At 38.3% G+C, this 15,774-nt stretch overlaps 1 protein-coding gene across 1 annotated transcript; it reads right to left on the bottom strand.

The window, feature by feature from the left end:
* Positions 1–1,349: 1,349 nt before the first annotated feature.
* On the bottom strand, positions 1,350–14,541 carry STARD6 (StAR related lipid transfer domain containing 6; the record flags this gene model as incomplete). The annotated part of the gene is made up of 6 exons (XM_080714682.1): positions 1,350–1,548; positions 2,917–3,010; positions 6,222–6,339; positions 10,635–10,761; positions 14,240–14,289; positions 14,452–14,541. The coding sequence occupies 6 exons, from the start codon at positions 14,539–14,541 to the stop codon at positions 1,350–1,352; spliced, it is 678 nt and encodes a 225-aa protein (XP_080570808.1).
* Between the last annotated feature and the right edge of the window lie 1,233 nt (positions 14,542–15,774).

The raw sequence follows: 15,774 nt of genomic DNA, 5'->3' as shown, positions 1-15,774 counted from the left end.
AATGATACTAACAGGATGCAGTATAATCCTTCGTGGTAAGGCCCTAGTCCTGAGACAAACAAGAGACAGTTCTAACCAAACAATGCTCCACAGATTGCCAAAATAATTTCTTTTATTTTTTTGTAGTACTGGGGTTCCTGGAAGCCCTTCTTCCTCTGGGCTACACCCCCAGACCTATTTTTATATTTTTATTTGGAAAAGGGTCTCTTAAGCCAGCAAGGCTGGCTTTGAACCTGCACGATCCTCCTGTCTCTGCCTCCCAAGCACGGGGATCACAAGCGTGCGCTACCACGCTGGGCATCAAAATAATTTCTTGTCAAACACCTTGAGAGCAAAAGCTATCCTAGAGGCTGACGGATTTTAAATTTTCATTTATTTATTTTGTGGTACTGGGGTTCCTGGAAACCCTTCTACCTCCGGGCTACACTCCCAGATACCTATTTTTTATATTTTTATTTGGAAACAGGGTCTCCTAAACCAGCAAGCCTGGCTTTGAACCTGCGCGATCCTCCTGTTTCCACCTCCCAAGCGCGGGGATTACAAGTGTGTGCCACCCCACCTGGCTATGCTGATGGAATTTAAAGAAAAAGAGTAGTGATAAAAAAGAAGAGAGAGAGGGGGGGGGGGTATTGTGAGAATATAATTAGATCTTTTTTATCAAAGGAATAGCTTGACTTGGGCTCCATTTTGTAAAACTGCCACTGTATTATAGGTGCTTGTATTTTTGAAAAGATAGTGTTTTCTGGAAATTTTGAGTGCCAACCCTTCCCCCAGGATCCCCTTCAGCCAGTGGTGTGAAGATTGTGAGGCTCTGTTCCCACCAACGGGAACACGGCAGGGAAGCCCCTGCCGAACGCACTCAGCAAGTTTCCTCCTGTTGGTCAAGACTTTACTGGAGGTAGGATCTCATGGTGCAAAAAGTAAAATTTGCCTTGCTGAGCTGCTTTCAAATATGTCTCTTTTTTTTTAACGACGCCATAGAAATTTGCTTCTGACAGAGGAAAAACAAATGTGTTTTAATCTTTAATACTGACCTCTGACCGTATCTGTTTTCTTATGAAATGATTCGCATACAGAGCATTTTCCAGGAACAAAAGCAAAAGATAAAAGTGTATTATTAATAATTTGTTATTTAATATCCCTATGTAAAATTTAAAAGTATATTTAGCACCGTTTTCTTGTACAACTATGAGTTCTTGTTTTCATAAAGTATCTTAAGTAATTTGTACCTGAATACTGCCTAAGGTATTTATGCACAAGAACACAGAAGTAAACTGCAATAACTGTTATGTTTTACTCACTAGCAATTGTGTGGTCTCAAATCTCTATAATTAAATAGCAGAATGGCGTTATTTCTGCTTTTGGAGTGATGAATGAGCTTTATTATATCCACGTCCTGATGAAAATTTGTGTGTCTTTATTCCATCTTTTGCATCGAGGATAAAGTTTACTAAGGTAGAAGGCATGGTTTTTTCAATTATTGCTGGGGACAATTTTCCTCTCATTTCTGTCTGAACAAACATCACTAGTTTGGAATGTGCTGGATTTCTGTAAACAAAAAAAGAGTTAAGGAATTTTTATTTTTAATTTTATTTTTTTGGTGTGTGGTACTGGAGGTGGAACCCAGAGGCTTTCTACCTCTGGGCTATACTCCCAGACCTATTTTTTAATATATATTTTATTTAGAAACAGGGTCTAAGTTGCTGAGAGCCTCACTAAATAGCTGAGGCTGGCTTTGAACTTGTGCGATCCTCCTGTCTCAGCCTCCCAAGCACTGGGCTTACAAGCACACGCCACCACGCCCGGCCCCCCAGCCATATCTCATCACTATTACTTTTATTTTGAAGCAGGGTCTCCATGGGTTGCTTAGAGTCTTCCTACATTGTTGAGGCTGCTCTAGTACCCGCAGGCCTCTGTCTCAGCCTCCCAAGTACTGGGATGACAGGTGTGCACCACCATGCCCAGCTTCTGAAATGTATTATTTTTCTTGGTGGTACTGGGGGTGGAACCCAGACCTATTTTATACTTTGGGAAACAGGGTCTCACTAAGTTGCTGAGGCTGGCTTTGAACCTGTGCCATCCTCCTGTCTCGGCCACCCAAGTGCTGGGATTACAAGCGTGTGCCACTACGCCCAGCTGAGAAATGTATTTTTAATTCTCAAAAATCCTTTTTAATTTATAGAAGTGACTAACAGAGAAGTTGAAAACAGCAGGGACGTTGAATATTTGTGTATGTTTGACTAATCCCAGAAACTTCAAATCATATTTTATGGAAAATTAGACCTTTTGTTTATACTTAAGATGAAAACAAATTAAAAAAATTTTTGTGGTACTAGAGATTAACTCAGGAACATTCTACCATTAAGCTATACCTTCGGCCCTTTTTATTTTTTTGTTTGGAAACAAGGTCTCACTAGGTTGCTTAAGAGTCACTAGTCTGGTTATATTGCTAAGGCGGCCTTTGAACCTGTGATGCTCCTGTCTCAGCCTCCCAAGTAATGGGATTAAAAGTATGCTCCATCATGCCTGGCTTAAAAAGTTATTTTAAAAATTGCAGAGCTGGGCGTGGTGGCGCACGCTTGTAATCCCTGTGCTTGTGAGGCTGAGACAGGAGGATCACACAGGTTGGAAGCCAGCCTCAGCTAGTGAGTGAGGTTCTCAGCAACTTAGTGAGACCCTGTTTCCAAATAAATTATAAAATAGGGCTGGGGGTGTAGCTCGGAGGTAGAAAGCTTCTGGTTTCCAACCCCAGTACCACACACACACACAAAAAATGCAGTTAGGGGCAGTTTTTTCTCCTCATGAGAAAAATATATTGGTTCATGTTTCTACTGATGAGCTAGAAATCCTGAACAAAATCACAAGATGAACTAAATAAATTGTTAAAATAAAACATGTAAATGCAAAAACACTTACTCTTTCAGAGGTGAACATACATAGCCACAAGTATGGTTATAACCACGGATATAATTTGGAGATGGAGGATACCCTGGAAAATCCACACTTTTAGCTGAGTGATTAAAAGAAATAAAATTAAATCTAATCTACCATAAAGATGAAAAACTATTTTCAGTAGCATATTTAAAAAAATATATGATATAGCTGGGTGTGGCGGCGCACGCTTGTAATCCCCACGCTTGGGAGGCGTAGACAGGAGGATCGCGCAGGTTCGAAGCCAGCCTCACTGGCTTAAGAGACCCTGTTTCTAAATAAAAAATATAAAATAGGTCTGGGAGTGTAGCTCAGAGGTAGAAGGGTTCTAGTCCCAGTACCACCAAAAAAAAAAAAAAATATATATATATATATATATGATATAGCATTTAATTTAGTTATTAGCATCAACATTAATTTTATACTTGTATGTATATGTACATATATACACATATACATGCATAAGCATTCACATACATATAGACACATATATGTATATAATAGTATTTCTAAAGATGCTATTATCTTTTTATATAAGAAAAACTGTCAAAGTATTAGTTTGAGATTTCAAGCCAAAGGAAAAACACAAAGAAGCACATGCTTGGCTGGGTGTGGTGGCGCAACGTTAGTAATCCCTGTGCTTGGGAGGCGGAGACAGGAGGATCCCAGGTTCATGGCCAGCTTCAGCTACTTAGTGAGGACCTTTGCAACTCAGTGAGACCCTGTTTCAAAAATAAAGAATAAAAAATAGGTCTGGGAGTGTAGCTTGGACGTAGACTGCCCCACGTTCCATCCCCAGTACCTAAAAAAAAAAAAAGAAAAGAAAAGAAAAAAGGAAAAACACAAAGAAAAAGTCTATTAAGGTCATGGGTTTGATTTTTTTGTTTACATATATAAACAAAAAACATGTGAAGTGATCAGATAACCTAATTTGCTAATTCCCTGCAGCTAACTTCAAAGTACAATGAACAATCAGCAGAATTTTAGTAATTATGTAGCATAATATCTATAATATATGTGAAGAGTGAAGTACTTTGACTATAATTAAATTTGTAACTATATATACTTTTCCTAAAATATTTAAAATATATTTGTTTATTCTGCGGAACTCTCTTGTTCTTGTCATAGAAGATAAATTTTCCTGTCTAATTTTAACATAAGCAGCAATCAGTTCTGCAGAAGCAACGACATGGAACACTAGCTTAGGAGACTAACGTAGTTGACTGCATCTTCCATTTTTGGATTTTTACCTTAACAGAACCTATTATATTGGCATAATGGTCCTGCCAGAAGTGACATTAAATTTTTTTCTCTGTTTAAAATATGGAGATTATACTTTTCTTTCTTTTAAAAAAGCCTTTTATAGTCTAAAGATAGGTATGCATTTCTTTTGTAAGACACAGTGTGGTAGTTAGCACTGCTTTGGGAAAATCTGATCAGAGTTTTAATTCTGGCTCAATTGCTTTAGCTCTGCACCTAATGTCTTAGCTACTTAATTTCTGTGAACTCTTGTTTCCTCATTAGCAAGAGAATGCATGCAAAATATTTAGCTCAAAGCAAGGTATACAGTAAGCTTAAAAAAAAAAAAAGCAGAAGAAAACCATGAGTATTTATCAAAAAGCCATTCAAAGGAAATTCCTCATAGCAAATTCAGTATGGAGTTGATTTTAACCTCTGCTTCTTGTTTTGCTTTTTTTTTTTTTTTTGGAACACTAACAGAGAGTAACAACAGTCTTTTTTTTTTTTTTTTTTCAGTACTAGGGATGGAACCCAGGGGCATTTTGCCTCCGAGCTACACCCTCAGCCTTATTTTATATTCTTTATTTTTGAAACAGGGTCTCACTGAGTTGCAAAGGGCCTCACTAAGTAGCTGAGGTTGTCCTTGAACCATGAACCTCCTGTCTCAGCCTCCCAAATGCTGGGATTACAAGCATGTGCCACCACGCCAGGCTCTTTCAAAATATTACAATTAAAAGATGCATGATTCAGACAAGAAAGTATTATGTATTGGAGGTAGTAGTGAATACTTTATGAGCTGTCATAAAAATGAGACAAACCTACGTGAACATTGGAACAGCAGCTCTGGGTAGCCCCCTGCAAAACCTAGAGAACTGGGTTTGAGCGAGTGCTACCATCAGTGTGGACTGTGAAGCTTAGGATGCTACAGTCACAGTAATTGAAAACTTGTTGAGAAGTCACAGCGGACTGTAATTGTCTCTGTATGCAAGTAGTTGGCAGTACAGAAAGCTATTCAAATAGGAATCAAGTCAAACTAGAGAGGAAAAATAGGGGTCTGTGCCACTGTTATACCTAAATTCCTTCACCAAGAGTTAAGTTGTTGGAGTCCAAGAATCCTTATAGTATCAAATGGTATGTTTTGAGTTGATAATGCAGGTGTAGAAATGGTTACACATTTGCATTTTAGAGTGGCACATTTGCAGGAGTGCTAGGGATATATCAATACTTCAGCATCTAAAAGAAAAAGAAGCACACTCAGATACATGATCCATCTACTGGACATTTCTTCAGTAGTTTCACCAGTTACTGTATATGACTACTCTGGGCAATTCACATATAAAGCCATATATACATAAATTAATTTTTTTTGTGGTAGTGGGGATTGAAACCAGAAGTATTCTACCTCTGAACCACACTCTCAGCCCTATTTTATTTTTCAGTTTGAAACATTTGTTGCTGACAGTCTTGCTATGTTGTGAGGCTGTCCTCAAACCTGTGATCCTCCTGCCTTGGTCTCACAAATACTAGGATTACAAGCGTGCACCACCATGCCCAGTTTATATAAAGTAACTTTTTCTTAGGATTTAAAAAATGTATTCCTTGCAATCCTGAGCTTGGGAGGCGGAGACAGGAGGATCGGATTGCGCAGGTTCGAAGCCAGCTGTGCTGGCTTAAGAGACCCTGTTTCCAAAAATAAAATAGGTCTGGGAGTGTAGCCCAGAGGTAGAAGGGCTTCCAGAAACCCCAGTACCACCAAAAAAAAAAAAAAAAAAAATGCCTTTAGGTTTAAGCTTTCAAGTATCTATATTGACTTCTAAAGGATTTGTGCTAACAAAGTCCAGGAGATACCATAATTGTTGACTATTATGTAAATAAAACCTCTTAAGTTGTAAAATATCTATCATATCTATATGATAATATATTTTTTGGTCCCACTAAACAAATAAAAATAAAGAAAATAAAAATACATTTTCTTCCAAACGCTAAATTCAAGGGAAGAATATATTAATAACATAGTAATCCCCAGATATGGGCAAAACATTTCAACTTACAACCGATAACGTCCATATTCCCTTCATAGTGCTGGATGTGGACCAAGTCGATAAAGTCTCGGGGGGAAATTGAGCCCATGGCAAAACTTTTTGTAATGGTATGACAAATCAATGTGTCCTGCAACAAAGCAAGCCATAGAAATTTCAAAAACTATTTAATAGCTATCATCTGCATTGTTTCCCAAAGGATTTCATTGCACAAACTGGGCCTATATTTGGAAAAAAGCAGTTTTAAAGTTTAAGACTACATCACCAAGGGCTGGTTCGTTAGTGGTAATCTGCCTAGCATGTGCGAGAACCTGGGTTCAATCCTAGTACTGAAAAAAATAAAATAAAAAAAGGCTGCATCATCAAACGAGCTTGCATTTCAGTGTGAAGGAGCAGTAGAGCTACAAGTATGAGCGTAGGAAAGTCAGGGGGTAATGTTAAGATTGTCTTCTTTAAGTTTTGGATGGAGAAATTGAAGCCTAGCAGATTAAGTCAGAAGCGCAGCTAGAGAAAAGTACAGAATTAGAACCCAGATTTTCTGATTACCAGTACAGTAAAGAGTAGAAATGTCTGATTTCTACTATTCAACACTGGCTAGGTAATATATCCTGAAAAATACAATGACTTAGCACCCTGCAGTGTTAAGGCCTAAAACTAAAGACAAATATTATTACCTACCTTGACAGCTAGGGAAACGGGTTGGGCTTTAAACAGCTTAACTGTAAGTTCCTCTCCCCACTCTTAATGCAGGTAACACCCCTTAAACCAAACATCGTCCCTATCAAAGGGACCAGCAGTTACTACTTATCCCTGTTCACTGGATTTCAGTTCCCCTCTGGCCCATGGAATTATTCAAGCAGTTATTTAATCATCTCCTCCTGTGGGCACTGGGGTCATCTCACCCCCTGGATGCTATAAAGCCTGTTTCCTGCAGCCTCTGGTTGTTAAGCCATTTGTGGCACTGTGTGTCTTCTTTCCCCGTGATTAGTGATTAATAAACTGTTGTTTGTCCAGTCTGGCCATCTCCATCACCCTACAGCAGGAGTTCTTCCCTCGCCCATGGGTGAACAGCAGGGAACTGAAACACACTTCTAGAGATGAACACTGTGACTATTAATAAGAAGGTAAAATGATTTTTCTTACAGTACGATGCTATTCAGAACACTATGGAATACAGAGCAGAAAGGCATGGAATGTGAAATCAGGAAGCCAGGTACAAATCCTGGTTCCACCACATACTGGCTGCAGTAACCTTGGGCAACTTGCATAATCTGCCTCTGTGTTCACATTTCTTGATGCCAATTTAATATTCTTTCCATTGTAACAGGAGAAGCAATTAAAGAGCTAATGGAACTGTATGATTAGTTTCATGCAATTATGAATGTGAAATAGTCTAATATTTAAACCTTCCTTCCCTTCCCCCCTTTCCCCTTTATTTGTGGTGCTGAAGATTGAACCCAGGGGCATTCCACCTCTGAGGTACACTCTATCCTTATTTGTTTGTTTGTTTGTTTGTTTATGGTGCTGGAGATGGAACCCAGGGGCTTTCTACCTCTGGGCTACAGTCCCAGACCTATTTTTTTAAAAATATTTTTATTTGGAAACAGGGTCTCTCTAAGTTGCTGAGAGCCCCACTAAACAGCTGAGGCTGGCTTTGAAACTGCACAATCCACCAGCCCAGCTATTTTTTGTTTTGAAACAATGTTTCGCTAGGTAGCTTAGAGTCTGGCTAAAATGCTGAGGGTGTCCTTGAACCTGTGATCCTCTTGTCTCAGTCTCCCAAGTACTGGGATTACTGGTGTGTACTACTGTGCCTGGCAGTGAACAATGTTTCTTAAACTTAACAGTCAAATCTTAAAAAGGTCATGTGGATTTTTTTTTTTTTTTGGTTGAGAAGAACTTAAAGCTTCTCTACCATATGAAACTGATGTAGCTTCCAAGGTCTTCCCATAACTTGCCTCCTCTTCCAGATTTTAAGATCAGCTAACGAAAGATAAGATAAGAATTCTAAATAAATGATGAAGTGAAGGATCAGCATATGGGACATTTACTTTTACTTGTTTTGATGAGTAGAATGTAAGATGAATATTAAAAAAAAAAAAAACCCAAAGACCTAGTATCTGGAATTTTACAAATGTGATCATAGAAACATTTGTTTTACTCCCTTTTTCTCAGTTACCATCTCTTTAATAAAATAACAATTAGATAAAACCACAGGACTAATTTTTTTTGTCATGATGGATATTAAGCTCATTCCTACTGAGATACAACCACAGTCCTATGACTCGTTTTAAAAAACAGCTAAGTTATAATTCACATAAAGTCACTTGTTTTAAGTATATGGTTCAATAAGTTTTCTAAAAAGTAGGTTAATTTATTCATGCAACCTTCACCACAATTAATCCAGTGTTAGAATTCATTTTTGATTCTTTTCTCCCTGTATCCGTGAGTCCTACCGATGCTACGGTGCATCTTAAATCCTGATTAATCTCCCTCTCCACTGCTACCATCCTGGCCTGGGCCGCCATGGGGTCACCCTGGAATTACCACAGAGCTCCCAATTTAATTCTTGCCTTTGACAATCCATTTTCCTTTCAGCAGTTATCTCTTAAAAGTGTAAATCAAATCAGTCATCCCCCTGCTTAAAAGACTCCAATGTCTTCTCACGGACATAGAATAAAATCTCTTCCCGTGAACTATGAGACTCACAGAATTAGAGTCCCAGCCTGACTTCTCCAGCTTTGTCAACATTTTACCACTCCGCTCCTTGCTCTTTATGCTCAAACTCCACACACTCTCCTTGCTGTTCTCTTCATTAAACATGGCCAGACGCTGCCCAGCCTCAAGCCCTGTGCATTTGCTCCTCCTGGGGCTGCCTCCCAGATGGCTGCCTGTCTCCCTCATCTCCACTTTAGTATCCAGGTTTCTACTCAAATGTCTCTCACCCAGAGACCCTTCCTGATCAATTAGTTGGAAATTAGGTTCTCCTGCTCACTGCCTATACTATTATAGCATTTATCAATCCCTAGCCTTCCTAACACTAATCACTATTTACCACTCACATAATACTTATCCAATATACATCCACCCACCCTCCATTCCTTCCTTTCTTCCTTCCTTCTTTCCTCCCTCCCTCCCTCCCTCCCTCCTTCCTTCCCTTTGTTCCTATTGAACCAGGCATGATTTTTTTTTAACCCTTGAGCTATACCCCCAGCCTTATTTTTTATTTTGACAGAGGGTCTTGCTAAGTTGTTGAGGGTCTCACTAGGTTGCTGAGGCTGGCATCAAAGTACCATCCTCCTGTTTCAGACTCCCAAGTACTGGGATTACAGGATGTACCCTCATGACTGGCTCTGATACTATTATTTCTCTTATGAGAATATAAGCTCTTTAAAAGCAAGGTCATTTTCTCTTTTATATCAGTGTCTAATGCAGGATGTAGTTCATAGTAGTTGCTCAAAATGTATTTGTGAAGTAAACTAATTAGCTAAGGAACATAAACACCTGTCTGGGGAGGAGTTAGAATAAAGTCAGGATTCTTTTACAAAACGAATTCTTAAGAGAGTAAATACATACAGTAAACAGAAATGGAGAATATATTTTACATTTTACAATAAAAAGGACTATTTCCATTATTATTTATTTATTTATTTATTGGTACTGGGGTTCCTGGAAGCCCTTCTACCTCTGGGCTACACTCCAGACCTATTTTATATTTTTATTTGGAAACAGGGTCTCTTAAGCCAGCGCGGCTGGCTTAGAACCTGCGCGATCCTCCTGTCTCCGCCTCCCAAGCGCGGGGATTACAAGCGTGCGCCACCATGCCCGGCTACAGGAGCTTATTTTTTATAGCAGTCTTAACAAATGAGAGACCTATAGTGTGCTGCCCCAAAATTCAGAATCCCTGACCCTGCTTTTCTCCCACTGTTTATACCTCTCTTTGCCATGTGGCATTTGTTCTCTTATTTCATTCATTTTTCTCCTCTATTCTTAATGCTTACTCGATCTTTTCTAACCTTTTTTTGGCCTCTTACCTTCCCTCTCTCTCTCAGCCTGTCTTCAGCTTTCTGCTGTGATTACCTATATTTTTCTTTATCTTTGTTTTTATTCTTCCTCTTCACTACTACTTAACTGAGACAATACATTTGAACACGTTCCTTAATTGCAACTTCTTATGTAATATTATTCCTGTCCTTTATATTTTACCCTTAATTTTCATGCTATTTGTTCTTATGTCCCCATGGTACAAATTTATATCACTCCTGTTTTCTAATGTAATGTGAGTAAAATAAGCCTAAATGCCCCATCAAGAAATACTTTATTATAAATGTCTACATACATAGTTTTAATAAATTTAAATCATTAAGATATAAAACACAAAAGACACTAATACAGAAAAAAACCTAGTGTCGAGCAATAAATTACCGTATCAATCCTGTGTATCATACTGTACACTTTCAATGCTTTATCCCATGTAACCCTGTTTGCAGGTTGGTAGAGGAAATCAGAGAGTTTAACCGTTGATTCTGGAATTATCACTTCAACACGGTATCTAGAGTTAACAGAATTTTTAAAAAGTCAAAATTTTAGTTTAAGTTGAAAATATGGTGCTATTAAAGGAAGGCTAAATTAGCAAATAATAGTGAATAAACCCAATGGTAGTACAAGTTGAGTATCTTTTATCAGAAATACTTAGGGCCAGAAATGTTTCATATTTTGAAGTATTTGCATATATACATAATGAGATATCTTGCAGATTTTAATTTTTTTGATTTTGATTTCAGATTTTGGAGTATATATAGTGATATATCTTAGGGATGGGAGCCAAGTCTAAACACCAATATTCTTTCATGGTTCGTATATACCTCATACTCCAATCCCTGAAGGTGTGTGTGTGTGTGTGTGTGTGTGTGTGTGTGTGTGTGTGTGTATGGTACTGGGGATTGAACCCAGGACCTCACTCATGCTAGACAAATGTTCTACCACTAAGCTACATTCCCAGCTCTTTTAATTCTTTAAAATTGTGGGACAGGGTCTCACTAAGTTAGGCTGGCCTTGGCGTAGAGTTTCTTGTGAAGCTATGGTCAGAACACTGGCCTAAGGCTGCAGTTAATGGAGGGCTTGAGAATCTGCTGGAGAATCTGCTCCAAGAGGCCCCATTCCAAGATGGTGCTGCTGTGGTCAGGAGCCTCGGTTTGGTTCCTCAGCACAAGGACCACCAACCTAGGGCTGCCTCAGTGTGGGCAAAGTTATTTAAATATGCACTGCAAAGCGGGGCGTGGTGGCACACGTTTGTAATTCCAGTACTTGGGAGGCTGAAACAGGAGGATCACGCAGGTTCGAAACCAGCCTCAGCTACTTAGTGAGGCTCCCAGCAACATAGTGAGATCCTGTTTCCAAATAAAAAATAAAATAGGTCTGGGAATATAGCCCAGAGGTAGAAGGCCCCTGGGTTCCATCCCCAGTATCACTAAATATGCACTGCAATAATTATACTTAAAATTCATTTTTTTCTACTAAATTTGCTGATAATATTTCAATAGTTGTCTTTGGAAAAGGATTGCTTTTATTTGTGATTATTCTAAAATCTTTCTACTAAATTCTTAACTGATTTATTTATTTATTTATTTGTGGGTTTGGGGATGGAACCCAGAGGCATTTGACCTCTGAGCTATACCCCCTGCCCAATTTTTTATGCTTTATTTTTGAAACCGGGTCTCACTGAGTTGCAGAGGGCCTCACTAAGCAGCTGAGGCTGTCCGTGAACCGTGATCCTCCGGTCTCAGCCTCCCAAATGCTGGGATTACAAGCGTGTGCCACCATGCCGGGCTTAACTGTTATAAGGCAACAATAACTTAAAAGTTTATGTAGTTATGCAGTCTCCCATAACTCCAATTTTTTTTTTTTTTTTTTTTTTGGTGGTACTGGGGGTGGAACCCAGAGGCTTTCTTCCTCCAGACTATACTCCCAGACCTATTTTATATTTTATTTGGAAACAGGGTCTCACTAAGTAGCTGAGGCTGGCTTTGAACCTGTATGATCCTCCTGTCTCAGCCTCCCAAGTGCCGGGATTACAAGCGTGCACCACCACGCCTGGCAACTCCAATTTTTAATTTAAGGCTGTAATCTAGTTTAGAGCAGGGGTCAATAAAGGTCCAGATGGTAAATATATATATATATATATTTTTTTTTTTTGGTGGTACTGGGGTTCCTGGAAGCCCTTCTATCTCCGGGCTACACTCCCAGACCTATTTTTACATTTTTATTTGGAAACAGGGTCTCCTAAGCCAGCACACGCGGCTGGCTTCGAACCTGCGCGATCCTCCTGTCTCTGCCTCCCAAGCGTGGGGATTACAAGCGTGCGCCACCACGCCCGGCAAGATGGTAAATATTTTAAGCTTCTTAGGCCATATGAATTCTGCTGCATCTATTCAACTCTTCTGGTGTCTTGGTAAAGCAGCGACAGAGAATATGAATGAGTGTGGCCATGTTGTAATTAAACTTTATATTCAATGAGTTTTGAGTTTCATTTATTTTCACAAGTAAAGAAATATTCTCATTATGGATTTGTTTTATTCATTTGAAAGTATAAAAACTATTCTTAGCTTTAAGGCCATGGAGAATTAGGCAGCATGCCATGCATTCTCCTGAAGTTGTGCTGAATCAGTGTAAATTTCAGCTTAAGATCATCAACATGGGGAAGTAAATAAACTCTGTATGCGTTTGGCTACTCAAAGAAATTAAGACAGTGTGAGAAAACTGGATTCAAACCTATCCTTTTTTTGATACTAAGGACTGAATCCAGGGGCATTCTGTGTCTGAGCTATACCGCCAGCCCTTTTAATTTTTTACTTGAAACAGTGTTGAGGTCCTTGCTAAGATTCTGTGGTTGGATGGGAACCTGTGATCCTCCTGTGTCAAGTAATGGTATTAGCACACCTGGCAAAGGTTTCAATAAAGCTTTAAAATAGCCTAACGGAGGCTATCCTTTGATTGGATCTAGGAATTGTATATATAGTACCTTACATATGCACAGTTAGGAAATATTTGGATAACTTCCAGTGTTTCTTTGATGCATAGATTACTGTCTCTACTGTTTTTACGGTAACAAAAATCCACACTATCTAAAATTTTATTTCCCTAGAGTGCCTGGGATTGAATATGCTCATTTCTCCTCAGTTTATTTTTGAAAAGTGATACTATTAGAATTATTGCTTAGAGACCAAAGAAGAAATTATTTCCCTGATAATTGTTAAAATGAATGGGAAGAACCATAACAGATTTGTCCAATAGTAAAAAAAAAAATTGGGTTGATATACAAGATAGATAAATTTTAGTAGGGTGGGGAAATAAAGCAAGAAGTACAAAAGCAGTGAGGGAATTGAAAGGAGGGACTGAATAGAATTGAGTCTTCTCAGTAACAAGATAATCTGCTGGAATAGATGTGATATCAGGAACAATAAAGAACTCTAAAAAAGTTAAAATAGGTCAGCACAATTTCCCTTAGTGCACTTGTATTTGAAACAGTAGAACCCTCAAAAGCATCCTTAAAAGCATTTTATAAAAAATAATCGCGTATGTCAACAAGAGATAAAAACTGGTTTTAGTGCTTCGCTTATGGGAAAGATGAGGGTAAAATCCCACTGTTAGTTAGAAAATACCATTCTGCTTTTATAGTAATAAATTTTTGCAGTGAAAATGTCTTAGTGAATTATTCATTGGAAGAGATTATTATTTATTTACTTATTTTGGTGCTGGGGATCAATCTTGCATATACAGGGCAAACACTCTATGACTGAGGTAAAGCTCAAAGGGATTTTTTTTGGTCATTGTCTTCAAGTGTGAAAGCAAATCATTAGATGGTATATAATTTTTCAATTTCATTAATATCATATTTCAGCCTACTGACTTAATAATTCATCTCTGATTACTATCAAATAATTTGTTATATTTAGCAAAGCAGCATTAATTCCAGATATAGTAATGCCACTGACTTTAAATGATGATTAAAAAGAGGAAATTGTACTTACAGATTTCCAAGGAATCTTGCAGAAGCCTTGCTGGAAACGGTTATCTTTTTCTCAAAGGGGAATAAAAATCCAGAAACTGTCAGTTAGTTACCAAAAAAAAAAAAAAAAAGTAAAAACATACTTTTTCTGGTTTGTAAAAGAAAATATTTAAAAATGTTTTTACAATAAATTATCAAACAAATTCTTGAAACATATTTAATTTCTTTTCTTACTGAAATTTTAACTACTTTCCAGCCTGATGTATCTTGATTGTAACTTAAAATTTCTTCAGTAGTTTGTTTGGCAATTGCCTTATAGTCCATCTATCTGTAAAGGTTTAAAAACAAATGACTGGTAAGAATGTTATCATATAAAAACTTTTCTTTTTTCTGAGATGGGGTCTTACTATGTTGCTCAGGGTAGTCTGGAACTCACAGGCTCAAGAGATCCTCCTACCTCAGTCTCCCAAGTAGCTAGAACTATAGATAGGCCTGTGCCACCATTCCCAGCTCATATAAAAACTTTAAAAAAGCTCAATTGCATTTTAGTACTACTTGTAAAATGTCTATCACCTAGTAATGCACAATAAATACTTGTTGACTGCATGTATGCAGGGACCCCTTTCTCCTCCTTTAAAAGGAGAAAATATGGTAATAGTGGGAAAATCCAATTTATGGAATCAAAGATGCATGGGTTAAATACTGTTGCTGCCACTTACTGTGTGAAGCATGTTACTTAATATTTCTTTTTCTCATTTTTCTCTTGGTGCAAAATTGGGATGACCTCTATATTGTAGAATTAGCATGAGGGGTTAAACGAGATAATGTACTTAAATGTCCTACCCCAGTGCCTGGGACATAACAGCCAGTCAATTAGCCATTATTATTTCTAACATACTTCCTTTCCTTAGTAATGCATCACAATCTGTTGATCATGTGCTCTTATGAATTAATCTTTTTTTTTGTATGTGTGGTACTGAGGATGGAACCCAGGGGCATTCTACTTCCAAGCTACACTCCCAACCCTATTTTTTATTCTTTGAGACAGGGTCTCACTGAGTTGCGAAGGGCCTCATTAAGCAGCTGAGGCTGTCCTCGAACTGCGATCCTCCTGTTTCAGCCTCCCGAATGTTGGGATTACAAGTGTGTGTCACCATGCCCGGTGGGAATTAATCTTTTTAAAGAGAGTAGCAGTGGCGCTACAAGATCTGACCCCTGACTCCTTCAAATATACCTCATACTGAATGTCTTCTTGTCCACTTAGCCTCAATCATATTGACCTCCAGGCTGTTCCTCAAATACAACCAGGTAACTTTCTACCTCAGGGTCTTTGTACTTGCTGGTCGTCTGCCTGGAAAATTCTTCCCCAATGTAGTCACATGACTCTGTTTGGTGTCTCTGCTTAAATGTCACTTCCTCAGAAAAAATAAAATTTACCTCAATTCAATGAAAACACATTTACTAGATCCCTACTTGTATTTAAACACTGCTGAATACTTTTGTGCTCCTCAAAATTCCTCTGTTGAAGTCCCAATCTCCAATATGATGGTATGAGGT

This window comes from Muscardinus avellanarius (assembly GCF_963383645.1).
Source record: "Muscardinus avellanarius genome assembly, chromosome: 17".
Lineage (NCBI taxonomy): Eukaryota > Metazoa > Chordata > Mammalia > Rodentia > Gliridae > Muscardinus > Muscardinus avellanarius.
The sequence above is the reverse complement of the archived record's forward strand: the minus strand, read 5'-3'. Positions and strand labels throughout refer to the sequence as shown.